The 24357-nt window shown below is 43.7% G+C and overlaps 1 protein-coding gene across 7 annotated transcripts in view; it reads left to right on the top strand.

Moving 5' to 3' along the window:
- Positions 1-24357, top strand: part of Agtpbp1 (ATP/GTP binding carboxypeptidase 1) — a 117495-nt gene that overhangs the window by 2409 nt on the left and 90729 nt on the right. For 6 of the 7 annotated variants that reach the window (XM_021179857.3, XM_029485021.2, XM_085831029.1 and 3 more), the window contains exons 2-5: positions 11168-11232; positions 19668-19792; positions 22741-22808; positions 23766-23829. In XM_021179857.3, the coding sequence (XP_021035516.1) occupies positions 11201-11232; positions 19668-19792; positions 22741-22808; positions 23766-23829 (289 nt within the window). In that variant the 5' untranslated portion in view covers positions 11168-11200. Of the gene's footprint in view, positions 1-11161; positions 11233-19667; positions 19793-21895; positions 22046-22740; positions 22809-23765; positions 23830-24357 lie in introns of those variants that run through there. The other variant, XM_021179862.3, reaches the window with a different exon arrangement.

Raw genomic sequence — 24357 nt, forward strand, 5'->3', positions numbered from 1 at the left:
GCCTGGCCTCTCTGACAGAACCTTGGCTGTCTCCCTCTTGGTGGTGGTTGCAACTTTACTAACCTATCTTCCAGGTTCTCAGTGACTGTTTCTCTAACTGACCATGTTGCTGTGGGAGTTAGTATCAAAATATCCCTAGGAATTACAAAGTAATTTTTATCGACACATTATTTTGTCTTTATTTTGTATTTTTATCTTTTTAAAGATCTGTATTTCATATGCATTGGTGTTTTGACAGTATGTATGTCTGTGTGAGGGTGTCAGATCCCCTGGAACTGGAGTAGACAGTTGTGGGTGCTGGGAATTAAACTCAGGTCCTCTGAAGAGCAGCCAGTGCTCTTAACTGCCGAGCCACATCTCCAGCCCCTATTTTGTCTTTATTGACGTTACATAAAATGTTTTGGTTTGCTATTCTGCTCATTTTCAGCTTTTATGTAATTCTCCTAAAAAAAAAAATAGGTCTCCGCTCACCCCCATTAGTAATTTCATTGTCTTGGTTCTTGGTTTGCAGGGACTTGATGTAACTAACATATCTCTTACCTGATATTCTTGGACCAAGAGTGTTTTAGGTCTTGGAATATTTTCCTGTCTTATGAGATTCGTTGAAAATTGTACCCAAATCTGAACAAACAACTGGCATTTATATTTCATGGATACATAGGTAGAATGTGATTTTATAAACGTTTTTAGCGTGCTTCCATTTGGGCTGCAGTATGTGAAGTGAGGCCAGCCGGGACTGTGTCTGTGGAGCCATGCTAGTGTTCAGAAGGTTTGGGGCATTGGGGTTTTATATTAGAGTTGCACAGCCGCTTTTAAAATCCATTCATAAATCAGATATTTAAAAACTCAATCTCAGGACTCTTTACATCCTTAGAAATCATATTACATATCAATATAAACAACACATTTTTAAAATTTTCAATCAATATATTTTTTTCAATATTTTTTTATTACGTATTTTCCTCAATTACATTTCCAATGCTATCCTAAAAGTCCCCCATACCCCCCCCCACTCCCCTACCCACTCATTCCCACTTTTTGGCCCTGGCGTTCCCCTGTACTGGGGCATATAAAGTTTGCGTGTCCAATGGGCCTCTCTTTCCAGTGATGGCCGGCTAGGCCATCTTTTGGTACATATGCAGCTAGAGTCAAGAGCTCCGGGGTACTGGTTAGTTCATAATGTTGTTGCACCTACAGGGTTGCAGATCTCTTTAGCTCCTTGGATACTTCCTCTAGCTCCTCCATTGGGGGCCCTGTGATCCATCTAATAGCTGACTGTGAGCGTCCACTTCTGTGTTTGCTAGGCCCCAGCATAGTCTCACAAGAGACAGCTATATCAGGGTCCTTTTAGCAAACGCTTGCTAGTGTATGCAATGGTGTCATTGTTTGGAGGCTAATTATGGGATGGATCCCTGGATATGGCAGTCTCTAGATGGTCCATCCTTTTGTCTCAGCTCCAAAATTTGTCTCTGTAACTCCTTCCATGGGTGATTGTTTCCAATTCTAAGAAGGGGCACAGTGTCCACACTTTGGTCTTTGCTTTTCTTCAGTTTCATGTAAACAACACATTTTTAAGTGATAACCAGAACAGACCACCTGCAGACCTAGTGAGAAGAGTGGTAGTGTTTCACATTTTTCTAAGTTTCCCATGCCCGTTTTCAAAACTCTCCTCTCTCCTTTCCCTCCCTTCCTCACCACCCTCAACCCCCAAATCTTTAGTGTCAGAGGGTACAAACAGCTAGGTTATTTCCACATTTAGTCTATTGCAATATGTTGTTTAGGTCAAAGTGCATGTATGGAGGGGATCCAGCCAGATGCAGCTAATGGCTGTGCAGGGGAGGGAGCAATCAATGGTGGGTGTCTTTGTTTAGTACGTCTTCAGACTCAACATGTGCCATTTCTGTCTTGTTTGTTTGTTTGTTTGTTTGTTTTGAGACAGAGTTTCTCTGGGTGGCCTTGGTTGTCCTGGAACTCACTCTGTAGACCAGGCTGTGTTGGAACTCAGAGATCCCCCTGCCTCTGCCTCCTGAGTGCTGGGATTACAGGTGTTTGCCACCACTGCCTGGTGTGGCACCTTCTTTTTTTGGGGGAGTGGTGGTTTGAGACAGGGTTTCTCTATATAGCCCTGGCAGTCCTGGAACTTACTTTGTAGACCAGGCTGGCCCCGAACTCAGAAATGTGTGGCACCTTCTTAAAGGTTAGTTGCAACATGGAATCTGAAATCCTATCTGATGAACTTTCATATTCAGTTATACTTAAAAACACATTGTGTGAACTCAGAATGGATTATGTACATAATCTGAATTTTAGCAGAATTTATCTATCAGGTAATTAGGTACCTGCTGAGCCATGGCCAGTTGAGTGAGTTGGGCACGTTTTTCAAATGATGGCATATTTCTTTGTACTGCATCAAAGAAAGTTATATTTTTGGGTCCTGGTACTAGAGGTTAAAGCCAGGGCTAGCCAGAGCTCTCTTGTATTTTTTAGTTTGGGACAGTTTCATTAAGTTGCTTGCTAGGATTACAGGCCTATTCTGCCAGTCCCACCAAAACACTGTTAACACAGTGATTGTGTGAGAAATCAGTGGAAGTCGTGTGGGTAGAGATCTGAGAGTAGATATGAGTTTTACAAAGTTCTCATTAAAAAAAAAAGGCTATTGTATGTGTGCTATGATATACATGTGGAGGTCAGAGGTCAGAGACGGACAGTTCTCATCTTCCCCCATGTGGCTCCTGGCACCTGAACCAAGGCTTTGCTGCACGTGCTGTCACCTGCTGAGCCATGGCCAGTTCAAAACCTTATTCTGTATGACAGTTGGGTAGTGTCCATGAATCATTGATGCCACACACTGATAGCTGATAGCTGTCTCCAGGCAGAGTAGTTCCAGAATAGAGCAGAGAGCTTGGATTAGCCATTTGTGAAACACCATTTGGATGGCGGCTTGAGTATTTAAACTTGGGTGTCTCACCAAACGTTTTCACAGAAATGAAAAGTCTACCTTCTTATATAATATAAGATAATATATAAATGATATTCTATTTGTGACTCTGCTAGCACTTGAGCTCTCAAGCAAGAATCAGAACGCTGGAAGGACGGCTCAGCAGGCAAAGGCATTTGTTGCACCAGCCTGGAGACCCCAGTTCAGTTCCCAGGACTCATTGGTTTCATACGCAGTATGGTACCATGCGCCTGCACACCCAGGGCATAGATACACATTAATAAAATAAAGATTTTTTTTTTTAAAGAATGGACTAGTTGAGCCACATGTTCACTGTTTTCTGTGCCAAGGGCCTGTTGGCCTGCTTGCAAAGCTTTGTTACGCCACTGCAGTGATTTTCAAGACATAGATCTTCATTGTTGATGCCCCAGAGCAGCTGGCTGGGTCCTCTGCATCCCCCAAACTGCCACGTTACTTCGAATATTTATAAATTTCAGATGTTAGGATTTAGTACTAAGGCCTTAACAAATGATGAAATGAGAGGCAGGAAGCACCGCAGCTCCACTTTTCTTAGTACAGTCTTGCAAAGCTCGCCCTTTATTTGAAATGCTCTGGACCAATACAGTTTCAGATTTAGGAGTTTTGTTTTATTTATTTATTTTTTGGGGAAGGAAATATTTGAGTGGACTTCACAAACCAAACCTAGGAGTGTCCCCAATTCTAAAATTCTAATGCCTTAAAACTGTTTAAGTTTTAGGCTATAGATGTTTACCTTGTAGCAGAGCATGTCAGGGTGCAATGGGTTGTAAAGTAGAAACAGTTTTTCTTTATAATTAGAGTTTTTCCCAAGTTTCTGTTACACGTGTAGCTTACTTGTCCCTACAGAGTGGTCATGTTGCATTAGCCTTCATCTTCCTCCTGTGCAGTATTGCCAGCCTGTGGAGGGTATCATGGTGCTGGCGGAGAGAGGAGGGCAGGGAGGACTCAGGGTCATCAGCCTTCATCTTCCTCCTATGTAATACATCCTGTAGCTATAAAGGCCACACCTCTAGCAAATGAGTGCCGTTCTGTGTCCTGTGCCCTCACTACAATTGACTTGGACTGTATTGCCGCTGTTTTGATTTACTGTGAGTCCCACCGTCACTTGGTGCACATCCAAACTCTGATCTTTCGGAGTAACCTCTTCAGATTCCAGACTGAGAAGCCTTTGGGGGAAGAAGCTCTTGAGACCTCTGGTTATTCTGTGGCGCACAAAGCGTGTTTACAGTTTGTGGAGTCAGTCAGCTTTTGCCTGACTTTCCATCTGAATCTTTCACAAGTTAGGTGTAGTGGTAATTAGTTAACTGCTTTGGCTCCTGGCAGGTCTTGAATGTGTGTGCTGCACCCACCCAGGAGCTCTGGATTCATGAAAGAAAGACACACATACACACACACACACACACACACACACACACCCCAGCTTCATTTTGATACGCCTTGACTGGCTCAAAGGCTGGGCAGTTCTAATACTCCCTGTGGCTAGTGTATTTTTCCCTCCGGTATTCTTGGCTCAGGTCTATGTTTTATCTTTGCTGCCCTGTTACCTTCTGGGCAGCCTCCCTACCCCCAGGGCTGCTTCCCTTTCCACCACGTTTTGAATGAATTTTCTCCTGCAGCTCTAAATCTGACCTTCCTCCTTCAGAGTCATGGTGATTCTCCTTCTTCCTTTCTTCCCCCTGGGCCCCTTCTTCCAGGTACCGAGTAGTCCCGCCTCTCTCTCTGCCTAGCCTTTGGTCGTCGTTGGCTCTCTACTGATCAATCAAAAACCAATTGGGGACAGGGACCTTCGAGTTTGGATATGCAGATTCCCGATTTTGGGGGCTGAATTAATTCAAAGCATTAGAATAAACTCCTAACAGTAAGCACACATGAATACAGTATGCCTACACATGAGAACATGCATATTTACAGGCATGCACACCACATACACACATATGTAAAAAGAACCCAATGCTTACTCTGAGATTTCATCTCACTCCAGACAGAAAAGCTATCATCAAGAAAAGAGACAGCAGGCTGGAGAGTTGGCTCAGTGAGTACAGAAGCCTTCTTCTGCCCAGGCTGAAGGTCTGAGTTTGATTCCTAGAATGCACGTGGAAGGAGAGATGTAACGTCTCAAAGTTGTCTTCTGCCGTCGCCCACATGCTTGCTATGACATTCTCCTTCCCCAATAAATAAGTAAACTTTTAGTTTTCAAAAGGTGATTTTTATTTTTATGTGTACGGCTGTTTAGCCTGCATGCATGTCTCTGTATCATGCACATGCAAGAGTGTGCAGGAGCCTCCCAAAGCCAGAGAGGGCATCACAATCCCAGGAACTAGAGTTACAGTGGGTTGTTAGGCTTCCTCTTGGTTCTCTCTCAAAGAGCAACCCAGTACTGTTAACTGCTGAGCCAGCTCTCTAGCTCCAGAGGAATAATTTTAAAAAAAGAAAATGGACAAGAAATGCTGGTGAGGATGTGTGAAAGAGGAATTCTTATTCACTGCTAGTAGGAGTGTAAACTAGCACCCTCATTATGGAAATAAAGAGACATTTTCTCATTATTAAAAATGGACCAAGATATATGACCAAGCTATACCTCTCCTGGGGATAAGTAGTGAAACCCCTGCGTATCCGTGTTCATTGATCGTCTTATTCACGGTAGCAGGAAAATGGAATCAGCGTAAATGCCCATGAGCAGATGAATAGATAATGGATGTGTATATGAATAAATAAATATTATTCAGCTGTAAAAACTTAAAATGAAATTTGAAGGAAATGGATGGATCTAGAAAGTATTTAATGTTTCTTAGTATGTAAGGGTCTGAAATTTGCTGAAGGAAGACCCCAGACTCAGATAGTATGCAAAAACAAAGAGTGTTTATTTTGCAGAGACATTGAGCATACTAAGGTTACCATTTTTTGTTCAGAATGGCAAAGATATTTGTAAAGACATTTGAGCTGGTTTTATAACAACTGCTTAATTGCTTCTGAGATAACAACAGACTTCTAAAACTTAGGGCACATTCCAAGGGGTTACAGAAACCATTAACAGAAGGCAGGCCATAAAGAAGATATACACCACAGGACCATAGGTGCAAAAACAGGAGATAAGATATTGATTGGGTTATCTATACAAAACTTCAAGGAGGGCTTAGTTACAGTCTTAAACATTCTATGACCCTGTGAGCAGTAGTATATGCATGTGGGCATTCTTGTTATATCTTCTTATTCAATATATGACTGAATTTATGTGCAGACTTGCAGTGAGCTTTTTGCTATGTGAACACACACTCTGAGAGTTGTACAAATACTGATAACAAAGGGCAGAGATAAGGATGCTTTCTCTAGCCTCTTGCTGTGTCTTTGAGGTGCTAACTGGAGTCTGTAGCTTCCAGCTTCAAAGAGACTCAGACAGGCAGATTAGCTTCAAAAGCAAAGTATCTTAGCAAGTGGCTGGTGGCCTAATTTTTGGGTGGAGATAAGATAGAGTATGAAAAATGAACTCCTCAAATATTTTTGTGTATGAGTTTTTGCCTGCAAATATGTATGTGTACCATGTGTGTGTCAGGTCAGTGTTGGATCCTTGAACTGAAGTATGGATAATTGTGTGCTGAGAACTGAACTCAGGTCTTCTGCAAGAGCAAGGGGTCTTAACTACTGAGTCATTTCTTTAATCCCATATCTGCAATGTAGTGTGATAGATAATCCAAGACTCGGGAGGGCAAAGATAGCATGTTCTTTTCCATATGGAAATGCTAGCTTATTATGAGTGTGTGTGTGAGCTTGTGTGCACACACATGCCTGTGTGTGAACTTGTGTGTGTGTGTGGGCATAGGCCATGCAACTAGAAAGGAGATGACAATGTCCATTTGGGCTTCTGTAACAAACTCCCATAAACTGGGTAGCTTTTAACCAACATGTGTTTTTGCTCATAGTTTAGAGGCTGGGAAATTTGCAATGCATTGGCAGTTTCTACAGTTGGTGAATGGACAAGCTAGCCAGTTTATATTTTTAAATTATATACACTATGTATCTTAAAGTATGTAATTAAATATCTAAGTAAGCATATTATTTATATATTAAATATATGTTAAGGATACTACCTACTGTACTTGAGGGGCTCTCCCCTCATGACCTAGTTTTGTTTCAGAAGGCTGTTTCCCCATTGCTATCATGGTGGTGGCTAAGAAGTCACTTTGAGTTCTGGAGCTTACACCACCATTCAGACCATAGCAACATGCTGTTTGCTGTATGTATGTCGGGGTAAGGGTGGTGGACTGGACCTCACTATGTAACCCAGCTTGGTCTTGAACTCATAGTACTGAGTCTTCAGCCTCCCCAATGCTGAGTTTACAAATGTAAGCCAACAGGTTTGTCTTAGTTTTTGTTTACTCTTGAGAATCAGTGTGCTTTAGAGGGCAGAAAGTGTTCTAAAAACAGCAGGCAAGGACCCTGTGTGTCCTTGGGTCTAGATGGCTGGTGGTATTAAGTAGGACCCTTGAGGTGGGCTCTGCTGAAAATCAAGTGATCCATCCGACCAAACAGTTGTGAACCCCCCTGTGCTGGGGGAACAGTTTGAGCAAGGGTCCCGGGGTAAGACTGACTCTGGTGTGGTGGGGGAACAGTTTGAGCAAGGGTCCCGGGTGAGACTTAACCTGCTGTGGTGGGGGAAAGCCAGGTGGCTCTCAGCCAACATTCTGGCTGTGCTAGGAAGGAAATGGCTGGGAATATTCCCTTAGGTGCTTTGGTGTCATCGAAGTGGAAAGTTGTGTAGAGCTTTAAGCTGATGGATGGCAGGCTTCTTCCATGGTGGCCTGTTCCCTTCCAGGGTTTTGGGAGTGTCCCTTTAGGGTGTTGTATTGAGAATAAATTGTAGCTGGAATGTAGAAAGGAGACTGGTGATGTTAGGACGTGGGATGATTGGAGTTTTGATGTGTGCATATTATTATTTGCTAACATGTTCTCTACACTGTATCCAGGTCAAAGGACAACTGAAGTCAGGTCTTTCCTTACCGTGTGGACCCTGGATGGTAGATCAGGTTATCAGGCTTGGTTGCAGATGCCTTTATGTATGGAACCATCTTATGTGTCATCTGTTCCTATGACCTGGATATGGGAAAGGATATGGAGGAGAAGAGGGTGACGCCACAGGCCAGGGAGAGCAGTTTAGAGAGTTGGGTAGTTTACAGCAGGCAGAGGTGGGAAGAATGGTTGGTGGATTTGTTGTCTGAACTTAATGTCAAGTGAGATGTTTAGCTCTGAAGTCAGGTGACAGTACCAAGTCTAGAGTTGGAAGAGGGCAGAAACACCCAAGCCCTGTGTTTCCAGTAAATGCTGGGCAGAAGGCCAGAGTGTGGTAGAGTGTTTCTGTGAGGGCCTTTTCCTGTGTCACAAGCTGTGAGGGACAAGTAAGCTGACTGGTAATTACCAGTTGTGTTTAGTGATAATGACAAGACCTGTGTTGGTAGGTGTGACAAAGTGACAAAGGAGTGGGATTGTAGAAAGCAGCATGGGATCTTTGTCCCCACAGCAGAAATAATGATGTTATGGCAGTGGTGAGAAGAGAAGGTCCTAGCTCAGCATGGTCTGGGAGTGTCTCCCTCTGTCCTGGCTCACCATGGCCCCTGAGAGTCATTGTGGAGTCATTGGTCCCCAGGGCCCTGGACTCTGCTAGGTGGGTTACCCAGTCTCTTTTCTGTCTCAGTTTTCTTTTCTGTCATCGTGGGAGTAAACATGTTTTTTTTTTTATGTACTCCCTAATAAAGAGTGTAGGGATATGCCTGAAGCTGAGTATTTTATTGTAAACCATAGATATGAATATTTTTTAGACAATATTTTTATTCTTTGAGAATTTCATACTATATATTTTGAACATACTCATATCCTCTCCACTCTCCTATCATTTCCTATCTAGCTTTGAGATCTTTTTTTTAATCTATTTTTACCTCCATTGAGTTCAGTTTGTGTTGCCCATTTACCCTGGCATGTGATTGACCTACGAAGTGTCACAGCATTGAAGACAAAGGACTCTCCCTCACCCAGGGGCTGGCAAATGCCATTAGAGACACAGCTAGTGGGGGGATTTATGCCTTCTTCCACTGTCTATGCTGGGGTTTTGTCTGATTGGAACGTGTACAGGTTCATGTCTGCTGTCACAATGGTTGTGAGCTCATGTGTACAACTGCCTTGTTGTATTGGAGAAACAAAAGTAGTGTCCTTGACATTATCCACAGTTCTGCCTCTTACAGTCTTTCTGATTGATGCCTCTTTGTGAAGACCCCTAGCCCAGGTTCACAGTAAGGGTGAGATGTGGAATGCATACTTGAATTCCAGCTCTTTGGTGAGGGTCAGGCCAGCTGGACTGCTTTGGGGGACTTCATCTCAGGAAACAGAAACCAGAAGGTTTACTGGCTTTCCATTGGATGTGCTGCTAACGCAGTTTTAAGGAACATTTTGCTTACTTGCTTTAGAGGCAGGCTCTTCCGATTTGTCTGTGCTGAGTGCTGGGATTGCAGGTTCTCCTGGTTAGTCAGGGTGGTGCAAGCTCTGCTTGGAGTTACCCCAGCCTCATCCTCCAGCCCTGGGTGCAGGCTCTGCCTGGAGTTACCCGAGCCTCACCCTCCAGCCCTGGGTGCAGGCTCTGCCTGGAGTTACCCCAGCCTTATCCTCCAGCCCTGGGTGCAGGCTCTGCCTGGAGTTAAGTGAGCCATACCCTTCAGCCCTTGCTCTGCCTAGAGTTAACTGAACCACACCCTCCAGCCCTGGCAAAGCCTGGAGTTAACTGAGTCTTAACCCTCCAGCCCTGGGTAGTTTCTACTGGTTTGAGACAAGGTCTGCTACCTCAGGCTGACTTTGACCTCTGTGTGACAGGGTCTGGAACACCATACTATGTCTGTCTGGGATTGTGAGTCATTTGTGTCCCCACGTCTAGCTTTAAGCTGGCCAGGACAGACTCTGCTTAGGGCAGTGATAGGAACTTTGAAAGCTCATATGAGGTTTCCTGCCACCTTTCTGTGTGTGATGTCTTATTTATCTTGGAAATTGACTTCATATAGTTAACAACCTAGAGAAAAAGCTTAACTAAAGGGAAAAAAGTGTGATTTCAAATTTGTCAACGACCTTAAGAACAGTCCACATAGTTTTTTATATCATAAATATGTATGCACATATACATATATATTTAACAGAGATTGAAAAGACATAATTTGTATCTATTAAATAAAACATTAAAATCTTACTTTTTGCATGTTTTCTTTAAAATGTTGTATTACTAAACATGTATAAATGTGATTAGTGATGTGACAAAATTGGGTTTCAGTAAACATTGGTATATAAAATCCAGGATATTTATTTTTCCTGAACTAGTTTTAAAGTACAATCTGAAAATTAAAAAAATTGCAAGTCAAGATGGAAGGTTGTTTAAATGATGTAATAAGGACTTTATAAAAATGAGAACATTAACTAAGGTTATGCTTGGCAAGCCCCTGGACTATGTTCAAACAACTTGTTTTTCATAAAACGTGCTTTCATATAGAAATGCATCTACCAGTTTGTGCTACTGTGTGTGTGAACAGTGGTCAGCTTCTCGTGGAAAGCTCTGCTCGCCTTGAGAATTAATGAGGCATAGCAATGGCATCTCAGAAGAAATCCAAATACTGATTGTATGAGCTAGTTTTCAGTAGAAGCGATAAAACTATCACAGAAAAACAACTGAAGGGAGAAAGTTTATTTTCACTTACAGTTCCAGAGGCTCCTGGAGGCCTCCAGAGTCTTTATTGGTAGGGAAGGCCTGCAAGTCAAAGCAGGAAGGGGTAGAGGGAACAAGGCACAGGAAGTAGGCAAGGATCTAATCATTCCCTCATCTACCTAACTCCACCAGCAAGGCTGCACCGCCTGCAGCCGGTTCCATACCCTCCCCCGACTGACCACGGTCCCACAGCTGGGGGGTACACTTTATTCAGACCACCAGTATAGTCAGTGTAATGTTTGCCTTCTGCGTTTTTGCAGCTCTAGCATTTTGATAACATTTCCATGCTGCTGTTGGATATTTTCATAGTTGTATATGGCACGCTGCCCTGAGGGACTCGACTGTGTGTGTAGAAGTGCTTGTTTTCCAGTGTTATCATCTCCATTGTATGGTTGTTATACCTAATGCATAAAATCCAGACTTGTGTTAGGTGCCTGATAGTATTAACATTTTTCTTTCAGATTATCTGCAATGCTGGAATGAAGTAACTCAAGATGAGCAAGCTAAAAGTGGTAGGAGAGAAAAGGTACTGCAGCCTCCATGTGTGTGAATATTGGTGTGTATGGTGTGTGGGAATGCACAGCGCAGGCACTGGGACCGACTGACTGCGCGTGGATGTGCTGCTCGGGCAGCATGTGGTAGGAAGCACATGTCATTTCTTACAGTTAAAAATCGAAAACCTGGTTGGAGAGATAGCTCAGTGGTTTAGAGCACTGACTGCTCTTTCAGAGGTCCTGAGTTCGATTCCCAGCAACCATATGGTGGCTCTCAACCATCTGTAATGAAAACCAATGCCCTCATCTAAAGACAGCTACAGTGTACTCATATACATTAAATAAATAAATAAATAAATAAATAAATCTTAAAAAAAAATCAGAAAACCCTACTAACGGTAGATAAGCTGTGCAGTCTTGAAAGATTAGCTCTGTGGTGCCGGTATTCTCCTGGGTAAGGTGACTAATGGGAATGTGTGCCAATGCAGAGTGTCAGTTAGCTGAGGGTAGCTGATGCCTCTGGTTTGCTAGCAGTATTGTAGTTTATGTTTTCATGTACATGGGTTTGCCTTTACAATTAATGTGTTATGGGGAAGATGCACAACTTACTAGATGTTTATTTTTTAAATCATTTTTAAGATTTCTAGGTATTTTAAGGTTTCTAGTTATTTTAACTCAATTGTACCATCATAATTTTTATTGTTTCACTAACTGTATAGTTTCTATAGGAAGCTAGTTAGGGCTACACACACACACACACACACACACACACACACAAAACATCCTCTCTTCCCACTCCCTACTTCCCACCCTCTCTCCCTCTCGCTCCTCACCCCCACCCCTTCCTTCTTGTCTTCCTTTGTGTGCAGTGCATGATATGTGTGCCGGGGCATGTATGCCATACTGTGCATGGAGCTCAGAGGACAACTTTTGAGAGTCAGTTATTTCCTTTACGTGAGTTCTGGAGATTGAACTCGGGTCATGAGGCTTATGTGACAAGTGCCTTTGCCTGCTGAGACATCTCGCTGGCCCCAAGCCTTGCTTTTCTGAACAGGTCAAATAACTAGCTTGTTTCCATTAATTAGTTAAAGTTTGTAATTTCTAGAATACTACTCATACAGTTTGTAAAGCACAGGTTTCTCATGTCAGCTTGTGTTTACTTCCTGAAATAAGTTATACTAGATATTTAGTGTTTGTTGTCTTAGGCTGGTTAGTCATTATACATCTTTACTGTACTAAATCAATTCATAATCTCCATCAGTACTCACTGTGTCACTTGTGTTGCTATGGGAGAAAGGCCTGGCAGACAGCTTAAGTGTTAAGTCCATGGGACTGGCCCCATGAATGTGGTAGAATGTTACGGTTCTTGGAGCCTGAAGTAGAGGAGAGCCAGCTACTGCCATGGGACAGTTAGAAAACACACCTGTGAAGATTTACCCAGCAGCTGTCCAACAGATAGGACGAGCTGTTCCTATCCCCCATTTCCACAATTTCTAAAGTAGCAACAACCCTGGGGCCAAATCATGTAAATCCTAAGTCCATGGATGCATCATGTCTTCAGCTCAGGGTGGGCACTGCTTGTCTTGTTCTGTGGGAGAGCTGAGTGCTGTCAGGTGAACAGGTGAATGGAGAGGGTGAGGGAGGCTCAGGCCTGCAGCTGCTGCTCAGGGTCAGCAGCTTCTGGTCCACACTCGGATCCCGTGACCTTTGGTGTCTGCACCGTGCATGGGCAGACCTGGATACTGTTTCCTAACTGGACACTAGGGAAGACTGAAGCCTGAGTTCTACTGTACTAGGCAATGAGCAGTCTCGAGTGATGCAGAGTCCACCTGAGGGAGAGCTTACGTAAGGACGCTGCGGGTGCACAGAACTGGGTGTCCGTGAGGTCCTAGAATGTGTGTGAAGCATAATGAGGCTGAGAATTCAAAAACATGTCCCCCAAAGGTCTGAATGAGTGAAGTAGCAGTCTCAGGGAATTATGTCAAACCACATCAGTTTCCAGAGGGATGCATTCTGTCCTTCCACTGCCTCAGAGGCTTTCTGGGTTCTCTCCTCTTAGGATTTATTTCAGGATCATGGAGTGAGTCTACACACACATATTATTGTGCACGCATGTGTATGTTTCTGTGTTGGTGTAAGCATGCTTGAGTGGCGGCGCCCAGGCTAGAGGACACACTTCCATGCTGGTATGTTCTGTCTTGTTTGAGGCAGGCTCATTTCTTCTGTACTGTCTAATTTATGGTAATGAATGTGCTCAAAGTAATTCTTCCTATTTTAGATCTATAAAGGCTGTTGTGATGTTTTCTGTTCTTTCTGATAACTTGTCTATTTTCTCTCTTTCTCTTTCTGTTTCTTTCTTTGCTTGAACAGTTTGGCTGGAAGCTTATTTGTTTTATTGATTTTCTAAAAAAACCCAAACTTGTGGTTTTAGTGACTGGGGGCTTTGCCCCTTTTGTTGTTTTCTCTTAATTTCCTGACCTTTGATTACTCACAGTAGTTCCCCCCCCCCTCCTTAAATTAAGAAAACATACACTGCAAGCTAAGTGACTTGAGATACTTGTTTGGGCATTTGTTGCTAATTACTTTTCTCATTAATCATTGCATTGTATATTCTATTCTGATGTTTTGCTTTTGTTCAGTTTAACATTATTTAAAAAAAGATTTACTTATTTGTAGATGTGTTTTATGTATTTTGTATTCTGTCTGCATATATGCCTGCACACAAGAAGAAGGCACAGGATCCCGTGGAACTACACTTATAGATTGTTGTGAGGCACCATGTGGGTGCTGGGAACTGAATTTGGGACAGAGCTCTCAGTGAGCAGCCAGCCAGTGCTCTTGACGCCAGAGTGCGGCGTCATCTCTACATTCCTAAGATTACTTTTAATTGCTTTAATTTTTTCTTGATCTGATTTTTAAAGTGTTAATTTTTAACTATGTGAGGAATTTTCAGTGGTTTTAGCTGATATTGTTTTAGTTTTTGTGGATGAGAAGATACAGTGTCTGCTGAGACCTCTTGCCTTTGTTTGACTGCTTTCTTGTGCAGCCTGGTCAGTCTGTGTTGCTGGAGAACTTGAATGTACATCCTGTTGTTGGGCACTCTGTGAACAGCCAGTCTCCTGGACACCTCATTATTCTCTCCCATCTGTCTGTCGAATATTGTCCCAAATTCAGTTCCCAGCACCCACATGGTGGCTTACAACAATCTATAAGTGTAGTTCCACGGGATCCTGTGCCTTCTTCTTGTGTGCAGGCATATATGCAGACAGAATACAAAATACATAAAACACATCTACAAATAAGTCCTATGCCCAATAGTCCTATGCTTTGTCTTATGTTCTGTAAATCTTGCTTCATAATTTTTGAACATATTGTGACATTTAAGATGTATCAAGGAATTGATCATTACAAAATGCCCTTTATTCCTGGTTGTAGTTTTTTCTTAAGTCTGTTTGTCTGCTGTTAATATAGCCACTCTGGCATTTAAACAATTAGAATTAATAGTCTATCTTTCTTTCTCATATCTACATATATATATACACACACATACATACGTATATATAATTTTATATATACATATATATACACACACATATATATATATATATTCATCATCTTAGTTTACTTAAAAACTCTTATTTTATATGTGTGTGTGTTTGTTTGTCTGCATGTACCTTGTGATTGCCTAGTGCCCTTCAGGGTGAGAAGAGGACATTGGGTCCCCTGAGCTGCAGCTATAGACAGTTGTGAGCACTTCTGTGGACTCTGGGAATTGAACCCAAGTCCTCTTGCAAGACAGGTGGTATTCTTTAACCACTGAGCCAGCCCTCAGTCCCTCATTGTTTTACTTTTACCCATAATACTTTTTCTTCAAAGAACTGTTCTTTTTCTTCTGTTATTTTAAAATATATTTTACTTTTGAAATTATAGTACAACTACATTTTCCTCTTATCATTCCTCCCTCCAACTTCTTGCATCTAACGATTGCACCTCATATTCTCTCTCAAATTCATGCCTTCTTTTTATTTGTTGACATTATTCCTAAATATACAAATACAGTCTGCTTAGGCCACATAATGTTACTTGTCAATATATGTTTTCAGGGCTGACCACTTGGGATTGGATAGCCAACTGAGAGGTTCTTCCAGAGGAAGGCTGCGTCTCCCACTCTGAGCAATCTCAGTTGCCTGTAGTTCCTTGTGTAGAGTTGGAGCCCCGTGAGATCCCTGCCCTCCGTGCTGTTGCCTGTTGGTGTTGTCCTTCCTCAGGTCTTGTTCAGGCAGCCATGTTGATGAGCCCTCTTGGGTGTTAGGTGGCTTCTCTGTCGTTTGTAGAAGACAGGACCTTGCAGTAGACATTCTGTTCTGCTGCTGGAGTCGCTCCACCCCCTTCCCATAGTGCCCCGAGTCTGGGGGCAGGAGTTGGGTTGTCAATGTCTTGGTTGGATCTGATCAGATGTCACTTTCTAGAATGGTCTAATCTGTCTGTCGCAGAGTGAAGGCTGCGATGAGGGAGGAGTTAGAGACACTGAGCTGTAGGTGTGAGGGTGAGTTCTTAGCTTAGTGTGCTTAGGAAGGAGAGACACTGAGGTGTAGGTGTGAGGGTGAGTTCTTAGTGTGTGCTTAGGAACTAAGTAAGCTGCTTAGGGAAATGAGGATCCGTGACCTCACTGCCTCTGAGTACCTGGCTGCGTTTCCAGTACCAGGCACGACTTCTCTCTTGTTAAAGAACCTTAAGTCCAATTAGAGAGCTGTTGGTTACCGCCAGAGTGCCTCACCTCACTCTTAGGAGTTTACCATGACATGGTGTTGCCGTTGTGCCTATTGGCTGCTATCCTCCCCAGGCAGCTTGTGTGACTCCTTCTGGTACCATGAGAGCCAGTCCTCAGGGAGGGGTTTTCAGGTCAGATCCAGCTCAGATCCTTTGGGCCCTGTATCTGAAGTGCAAGGTGTCTTCAGCAGTAGGGACTCGCCTTCCACCTCTGGAGGCAACTAAGGGCAACCAAGAGCATGCTGCTCTGGGAGTCTCTTGGACTCCCTTGACTGACAACACGAAAGGCGCTTCTCAGGCCTGGTAGGAGGACTTATATTAGATGTTCTATGTTTCTTGGGGAAGAGCATTGTCATCCCACGTGGAAAAATTTTATTTAAGCTTGTGTAAATGTAGGTAAATACATAATAATAGCTATATATATATATTACAATTCTTTGTGGTTTTTCCAGATGTCATTACTATTATTTCCCCCCGCCCCCATCCTGCTCTCTTTCTTTCTGGATTGACTGTCTTCCCTTCTGTAATTAAAGCCCTTTCCTATTTTCTCCATTTCTCCCTTCCAGTGACTTCTATGGTACTCCCTCTGACTCCCATGTTCCCCTGTGAAGACCTCTTTATGCTTCCCTGCTTTCTGTAGTTGCTACAAGGCATTAGTCTTTATTAAAAACCTTGAGGCTATTTTTGTTTAAAACTTTGAGGATATTTAATAGAAAATAAATATAATCTGTATACAGAATACAGATTAAACAGTCTCAATCAGAGCTGGCCTTAGACTGTGTAGCCAGTAGTGACCTTGAACTTCTGACCCTCCTGCTTCCACTGGGATTATAGGTGTGCACCACTGAACTGGTTTTTCGAGGCTGGACATAGAATCTAAGGTCATGCTAGGCAAGCACGCTCGGCTCCCGGCTGAGCCACATGCCCAGAGTTGAAGCAGCTCTTTAAATAAGTAAGGCAGGATGGTTCATGCAGCCTTGATAAAGCCCGGAAGACCATGCTATATGTTCCATTATGAGTGAAAAAAAAGAAGCAGAAACGTGAGTAGTTCATTTGCTTAAACTATCCATCACTTGTTCATGTTTGCATTGGACCATGTTCTGACCATGTTCTCGAGCGGAAGGCAGGCAGCCAGCAGTATTATTCATACTCTCTACCACAGTCAACAGTAAAGGATGAGAGCTTCCAGCTCCATTCACATTTGAGATTAGTGCTACGCTCAGCCAGCTAACTAGCCTGGGCACAGACTCGAGGTGGCAGTGGCATCCTCAGCTCCAATGGGACCCTGCATCTCCCTCTCCAAGACTCAAGTCTGCCTTAGCTTAACGTAGTGGACAGAGTCTGCCTTAGCTCAATGTAGTGGACAGAGTCTGCCTTAGCCTAACGTAGTGGTCAGAGTCTGCCTTTGCTTAAGTCCCAGGTTACAGCCGCAGCTGCAGGGAGTCACACAGCAGCTGCCTGCCTGTGCATTTACTTGCTTCTCTTCTGCGAACTTCTCTTTATTCTTCTTAGAGAGCTCAGGGCCCAGCCCATGATTTGGTGCCACCCATGATTAGTTAGGTCCTCCTATATCAGTTGACAATCAAGACAGTCCCCACATGTATGGCCACAGGACAACCCCATCTAGATAATTTGCTATTACAACTCTTCCAGACAACTATAGGTTGTGGGTAGTTGTCATTTAAAACTTTCCACCACAGGCACATTTAGAATTGTGTTTTCGTTAACATTCATTGTGGGTGTGTGACTTGCTTGAGGAGCTAGTGGACGGCAGTGAAGGCCAGTGTCTTAAAACAGGCAGCGTGTATAAAGAAATGGAGAATAGACACAGATATCCTTTCAGTTTGCAGCAAAGAAATGGGATCAGCTGGCAGAAGGTCCTAGCCGATATGTGTGTTGGTGGATGTCATCTAGTTGAAGGGATCATCATCACCATCATCATCACCATCATCTCCTCCTCTTCCTCCCCCTCCTCCCCCTCGCCTCCCCTCCTCTCCCCTCCCCTCCCCTCCCCTCCCCTCCCCTCCCTTCCCCTCCCCTCCTTCCTGATACAGAGTCATTTGTGTAACCCTGGCAGATGGTGTCTAAGGGTTTTAGTTGTTGTGATAAACACCATGAGCAAGATCACTTACAGAAGACAGGTTTTTTTTGAGCTTATGGTCCCATGCGGTTCATGATAGCTGGTGGCAGGCAGGCAGAACAGTAGCTGAGTGCTCACATCTTGAACTCCAAGCAGGAGACTGAGAGAAGTACACTGTGGATGAGACAAAACTTTTGAGGCGTCAAAGCCCCTACTGACAACACCTCCTCCAATAGGGCCACACCTCCTAATCCTTCTCAAATAGTTCTACTAAGTGGGGACCAAGTATTCAAAACCCGGAACCTATGGGGGCCATTTTGTGAATGGCAGCCATTCTTATTCACAGATGGTAAATCAGGTCAGATATAATTCCAGCATGTCAGCCAGAGAGATATTTACAATTATTATTTTTGTGTGTTTGATGTGTGTGGGGGTGGGGCAGATGAGGCACACACATGCTGTGGTGTGTGAGAAGGTCAGTGGGCACTCTGTGGAGTTGGTTCTCAAAAGAGAGCTTTTAAGGAAACAGAATGCATTGCTCTTCTGCCAAAACTCACCCAAATAAAAGAAATGGAGAGCTCCATGTCCTTGGAGTGGCTTCTTGGCTTCTGAATGGCGAGTCTTCCCTGCTTGCTCTCACATACATGGTCTATTCTGACTGTTGTTCTTGTAGGTTGTCATAGCTCTTCCAGCCACTTTGCCACCTCAGAGTCCACATGCATGTGCTTGTCTTGGAGTTTTGGTGGCCGTGACTCCTTTCTGCTACAGCCTTAAGGGGCTCACTGCCTTACTTCTATCAGAATTGCCTTTAAATGGTATCTTTAAGGTGGTGCTCATGGAGACTGCTTACCCTTGCACTCCTCTGATAACCATCGACTTCTCTACCCTGCTTCCCTGTCCAGATTACTTCCCACTACTTGACAGTCCTTGTAATTCATGGATATACTTACTTCACTTGTGCATGAGAGGCAGTTATTTTATTTTATTCTTTTGATATTATGTTTTATTCTGTACCCTGTGTGGCCTGGAATGTACCCTGTAGTCCAGGTCAGCTTTGAACTTGGGTTAATCCTTTCGCCTCAGCCTTCCAAGTTCTGGCTTTCCAGGCACAGGCCACTGTCCTTGGCTTTGGAGCTGTTGATTAAAGTCTGTTGGCAAGAGGAGAGCCAGGTGATGTGAGAGGGTCACGTAAGACAGGTGTTTACATATTGGCATGAAGGATGGAGCACAAGGCCCGATGGCTTTGGGTGTGGCTGGTAAAGTGCATTACTCGATTAAAGTGCATTGCTCGATTTTGCAAGTGTGAAATGAGTGATGATGGAGTGGGGCAGGAGGAAAGGTTCTCAGTTTTGAGAAGAGCAGAGCAACACCAAAGGCTTGGAGGAGAAAACCTTGCGGGGTGAGAGAGGATTCTGGGTGGGTGACTGTGTGTTTGTTGCTTGTGGTTTTCTGAAATAGAATGGATTTCTTCATCAGAAATGAACAGTGTTATAAAGGCAGTGAGCGGCTGTGGCATGGAAGTGGTTAATATTTATGTTAAACAGTGATGTGTGTGAGCAACATTCTCTTTGAGGTTGGCACAGAATCCACACTAATGGAGAGTAATGTTCTTTTTAGCCTTACCAATAGTTCTCGGGTTGTGGGACTCCTGGCTCAGCTGGAGAAGATCAATACGGATTCCACAGAGTCAGATACTGCCAGATATGTTACATCCAAAATTCTTCATTTGGCTCAAAGTCAAGGTAAACTCCAATCCCTTCCTTGTTTTATGGAATACTTTTTCAGTTCTTTAAAAGTAGATAACTAAGAGTGTCCTGGTTTTTGATATGAAGACTGTTTCAAGTTTTGATGTCTGGATAGAAGTAGGAGACTGAATGCCTATGGAGGAGTTTGGTTCTCAGTGCGCTTGTTAGACTTGATCCCTGTTCAGATAGGTGCCTGAGAGAAAGCTTCTGCAGGAAACATGTATTTTGGTTCTGCCTCAGTGGCCACAGTCGATAGCCAGGTGGCTCCATTGTTTTTGGCCCTTTAGGAGGCAGCATGCTGTGGTGGGAGAGTGTGGAGCAGCCAAATCAGTCACCTCATGACAGCCAGGAACAAGACAGCCTGCACACATGGTTGACCCCTCAGTTTTTCTTCAGAAACCCCAGCGTATTTATTACTGCTGCTGCTCACAGTCTCCATGTTGGTCCATGTGTCTGGAGTGCTCAGAGGTGGGGGCCGCTGGCCGTGGGCCCTGCTCACCTCCTAGGCATCTCAGTTTAGATCATGCTTACTGAGCACCAAAACACCCTTATACCCTAATTTCCAAAAAGATCATAGTTTTATTATAATTCCATCTCACACAGTATCACTGGCCCTTAAAACCACACCCCTAACAGTCTCAACAACTCCAGTTTTGCTTGCAAATCCAGCCCAAAGGCTCTTCTGAGACTTAGACTCAGCTGTGAGCCACAGTGAGACCCACAGAAACCTATGTGCACCTAAGACACAGTGACTGGACAGTGTTCTTCCCAGCCTGGTAAACTGCTAAGGCCTGCTTTTCCATGGCACATGGGACATGTGCAGGTGTGATGTGAGCGCTCAGTTGTCCTGACCCTTGAGTGTTCTCGGCTATAGCCCACCTGGCTTCTCCCCTGGGTTCTCTGCTCACTGCCTGCAGATTCCCTCAGTAGGTATTCATGTTTCTGGGGTATCTATCTTCATGCATTGTTCTGGTCCTGAGGATGGTCAGTACACAGGCTGACAGATTAGAGCACAGGAGAAAGTTTGTTATAAGGAGGCCAGGAATCTATGGTGTTTAAGTGAATTTTCCATTAGAATGTCACAGTCTCCCAAGATGATGGGAGGCCCTGAAGTAGAGTGGAAAGCCGCTGGGTCAGTGCTTTGTTTTCCGTTAGTGTCCAGAAGCACAGGATGATTCAGAGGTTGATGAGGGACTTAGAGGCCACATGGACTGTGTTCACAGCCACACAGGTCTCCACTATTTGAAGCTGAGAATTTGGTGGCTCATTAGTGATGCAGAGATCTGTCTGATTATATCTGTAACATTAATATCTAAAGTGACTTGGCTATATAAGGCACTAGCCCTACTTTATATACCAAGGATGTACTGGCCCTTTGAAGTAGAATTTTGTTTTCTTGTAAGATTTATTATTTTTTGGTGGGGGCAGCTGGGCTGAGTAAAAGATAAGACTGACAATGGAATATATATATAAAAAAAAGTTTTAGTTTAAGAACAGAGTATGCCTATAGGTGAGTTTGCCATGCTGGTTAGCATTAGCAGGATGCAGCAGTGAGCAGATGTGAGGAGTGTTTTACATTTTCATGACATTTCACAGCCTGTGACTGGTTTGTTTGTGACAGTCACATGGACTGGTGTGAGATGATACCCAAGAGAAGAGAAGGTCTGTTAGTGACAGATGCTCTCAGCTCAGTATGCATGACTGTCACAAACTGTTACATTGAAGCCTGCGAGTGCATTTGTCACTCCAGTGAGCCCTGTGTTAGCACATCTGCTCTGAGCGGACATGGACCATGCTAGGATGCAGAACTTCCTTCTAATAGGAAGTACCAAGAAGAGAACTTAAATTGTTAATAGTTTGTAAAAAAAAAAAAAATCAACACAAAGGAAGGCAGGAAAGGAAGGCGATGGGAGGAGTAGCACTTAGGGGAGGCTTGGTTTCAGTCTTTCCCTTTCTGTTGATGTTTTTCTTCCACAAGGGCCTCTGTTCCTAAACTCCCATGATTATCTCCATATGAAAAGTTGCATTTAGCCCTTCTGTTCTTGAAATTTAATTATATATACTACACTGAGAGTGGATCCTTTGTCTTTCATTTTTTAGATCTCAAAATGTTGAGATTAATGTCATGATCCCCTGCATCAGCACAATTGTGACATTAATAGTCAAGTCTGAAAAAGTAGAGAAGGGCTCCAAACCTCCGAATGCCATGACTGTGTCAGAGTGATCCCGCTCCTCTTAGACAAGTGTGAGGTTAGTAGAGGCGGTGCGCTCTGGATTCTGAGCACTAGGACCACCCTGTCTACTTCATTCTGTCACGTGGTGCCTCGATAGAGACCCCTGGCTGGAGAGCTAAAGGCGGGAACTGAGGTAGCATAGGAAAGAACACGGGGTAGGAAAGGTTGGGTCTCTTCTTGTTATGCGTTTATCTCTCTTGTGAATCAAAGAATTATGAGGGTGTAGGACTTCTGAGTGGGTAGAAGTATCTCCACAGTCCCTGTCCCACCTGCAGGGCAGGCATGTGAGTGGCGGCACCTTCAGCTTCTCACAGTGAACCCTTCCTTGGGCTGTTGAGCCATGTGATTTAGAAGTTTGCTCTGGGACTGAGTACAGTGGACTCATTTGAGCGTGGCCTCAGGCTTCTCAGGCTTTGGCTGTCATTGGTGTGGAGGAGCCGTTTCCAGCTCTGCTCATGGCCGTGACATCTGCCTCCATTACACTTGCGCCAGCTCTCACCTCTTTTGGGAAGGATCAACAGAGACTTTGATAATAAGAAGAGAAAGTCTCGTTAATTGAAAGTAGACTTATAACCACAAAATAGAATAATAGCATTAGAGGGATGAATATCCTGGAGCCAGCTTATACTGTTCTCAGTGTTAGCTATATGCAGCAAATGTTATAAATTCTTTTTGGTTCACATTTAAAGAAATATATTTTTTACTTTTCAGAAAAAACAAGAAGGGAAATGACAACCAAAGGTTCTACAGGCATGGAAGTTCTGTTGTCAACATTGGAGGTAGGTCTATAAGAGCCTTCACTGGGTTCCTGTCACTGGAGGGATGCTCAAGTGAACACAGATACACACATACACAGACACACACACTCAGACACATTCACACATACACATTCACACACATACACAGAGACATACACTCACACACATTCATTCACACACACACACACACACACACTCACACACAGGAGGAGGGGTATTGAAGTGAATATACAAGTGAATGTGCTATTGTAAACATCTGTTTCCCATGATTATAATAACTAAAATTTAATCAGGTATTTTTAAAAACTTTTTTTAAGACTTGGATTTTTTAAAAAACGTATTATTGTGTTTGCATAGGAGGATGCGATTCTCATGTGGTTGCCAGAAGGCAGTTCCATGGGGTCAGCTCTCTCCTTCCACCTTTAGATGGGTTCTGAGGATTAAAGTCAGGCCCCTAGGCTTGTGCGACAAGCATCTTCACCAGCAGAACGATCTGGCAGGCCCCAAAACTTAATTTATTTTTATTAAAAAAAGAACTTATTTCTTCCTGCTTTACTTATGTGTGTACCTGTGTGTGTGCAGAGAGAGCAGCGCCCATGGAGGCCAGGGTGCTGCATCCTCTGGCGCTGAAGTTCCAGCTGCTGTGAGCTGCTTGCTGTGGTGCTCCGATGTGAAAGCACTGCTGCCAGGTCTGATGACCTCAGTTCAAGTCCCACATAGTAGAAGGGAGAGCCTATGCCTGCATCTTGTCCCGTGAGCTTCATGTCACCTCAGTATACACAGATGCATAAATCAATAAGCTAATGGGAGAAAAATGGTGACGATATTGAAGTTTTAGGAAGAGTACAGTGCAAGTCAGTGCAACTGTGCCTAGAGAGATCACCAAGGTCATTTGTCAGACATAGGTCGGTACCCGAGGTTTAAACAGTTGCAATAAGAGATTTAGTTTTAATAAGACAAATCAACTGTTTGTTTCAGAACACGAAAGATCTTCAGACTGTACTTAATATCCTAAGCATTCTCATTGAGCTGGTGTCATCTGGTGAGTTTTGATTCCCTTTGATTTGGTGTGTATTTATAAATAGTGACCAGAAGTGTGTCCTGTGTACATCATTTAAACTTTCTTGATATTAAAATTTGGGAAATGAAATGTTATGTTCCTGTTGTTGCTTCTTGTATGAGGAATGAGGGAAGGGGGAAGAGGGAGGGAGAGATGAGGTGGGGGTGGTTGGGTGTGGGTATTAGAAGGCACTGGAAGTCCTTCTTTCTTACCCGCCACCTGGCTCCTTTGAGGCAAAATCCAAACCTGGAACTTGAGGTTTTCAGGTAGGCTAGTAGCCAGCAAGCCCCACTGATCGATCCTCCTGTCTCTGGTCCACACGGTGCTGTGAGAGCAAGCCCAGTGTATGACATGGCTGCTGGCCTTGCCTTGTGGCTGCAGAGCAAGCCCTAACCATGGAGCCATCTCTGCAGTGCAGTGCCTGAGTTTTGTTATCTTCAGATACTCCTCACACTCTCCCTGCCTACTTACGAAAGCATGCGACATCTTGAGCCTAGGATTTTAGTAATG

Source organism: Mus caroli, unplaced genomic scaffold (assembly GCF_978045245.1).
Source record: "Mus caroli unplaced genomic scaffold, Mus_caroli_1 scaffold_15, whole genome shotgun sequence".
In the NCBI taxonomy this organism is placed as follows: domain Eukaryota; kingdom Metazoa; phylum Chordata; class Mammalia; order Rodentia; family Muridae; genus Mus; species Mus caroli.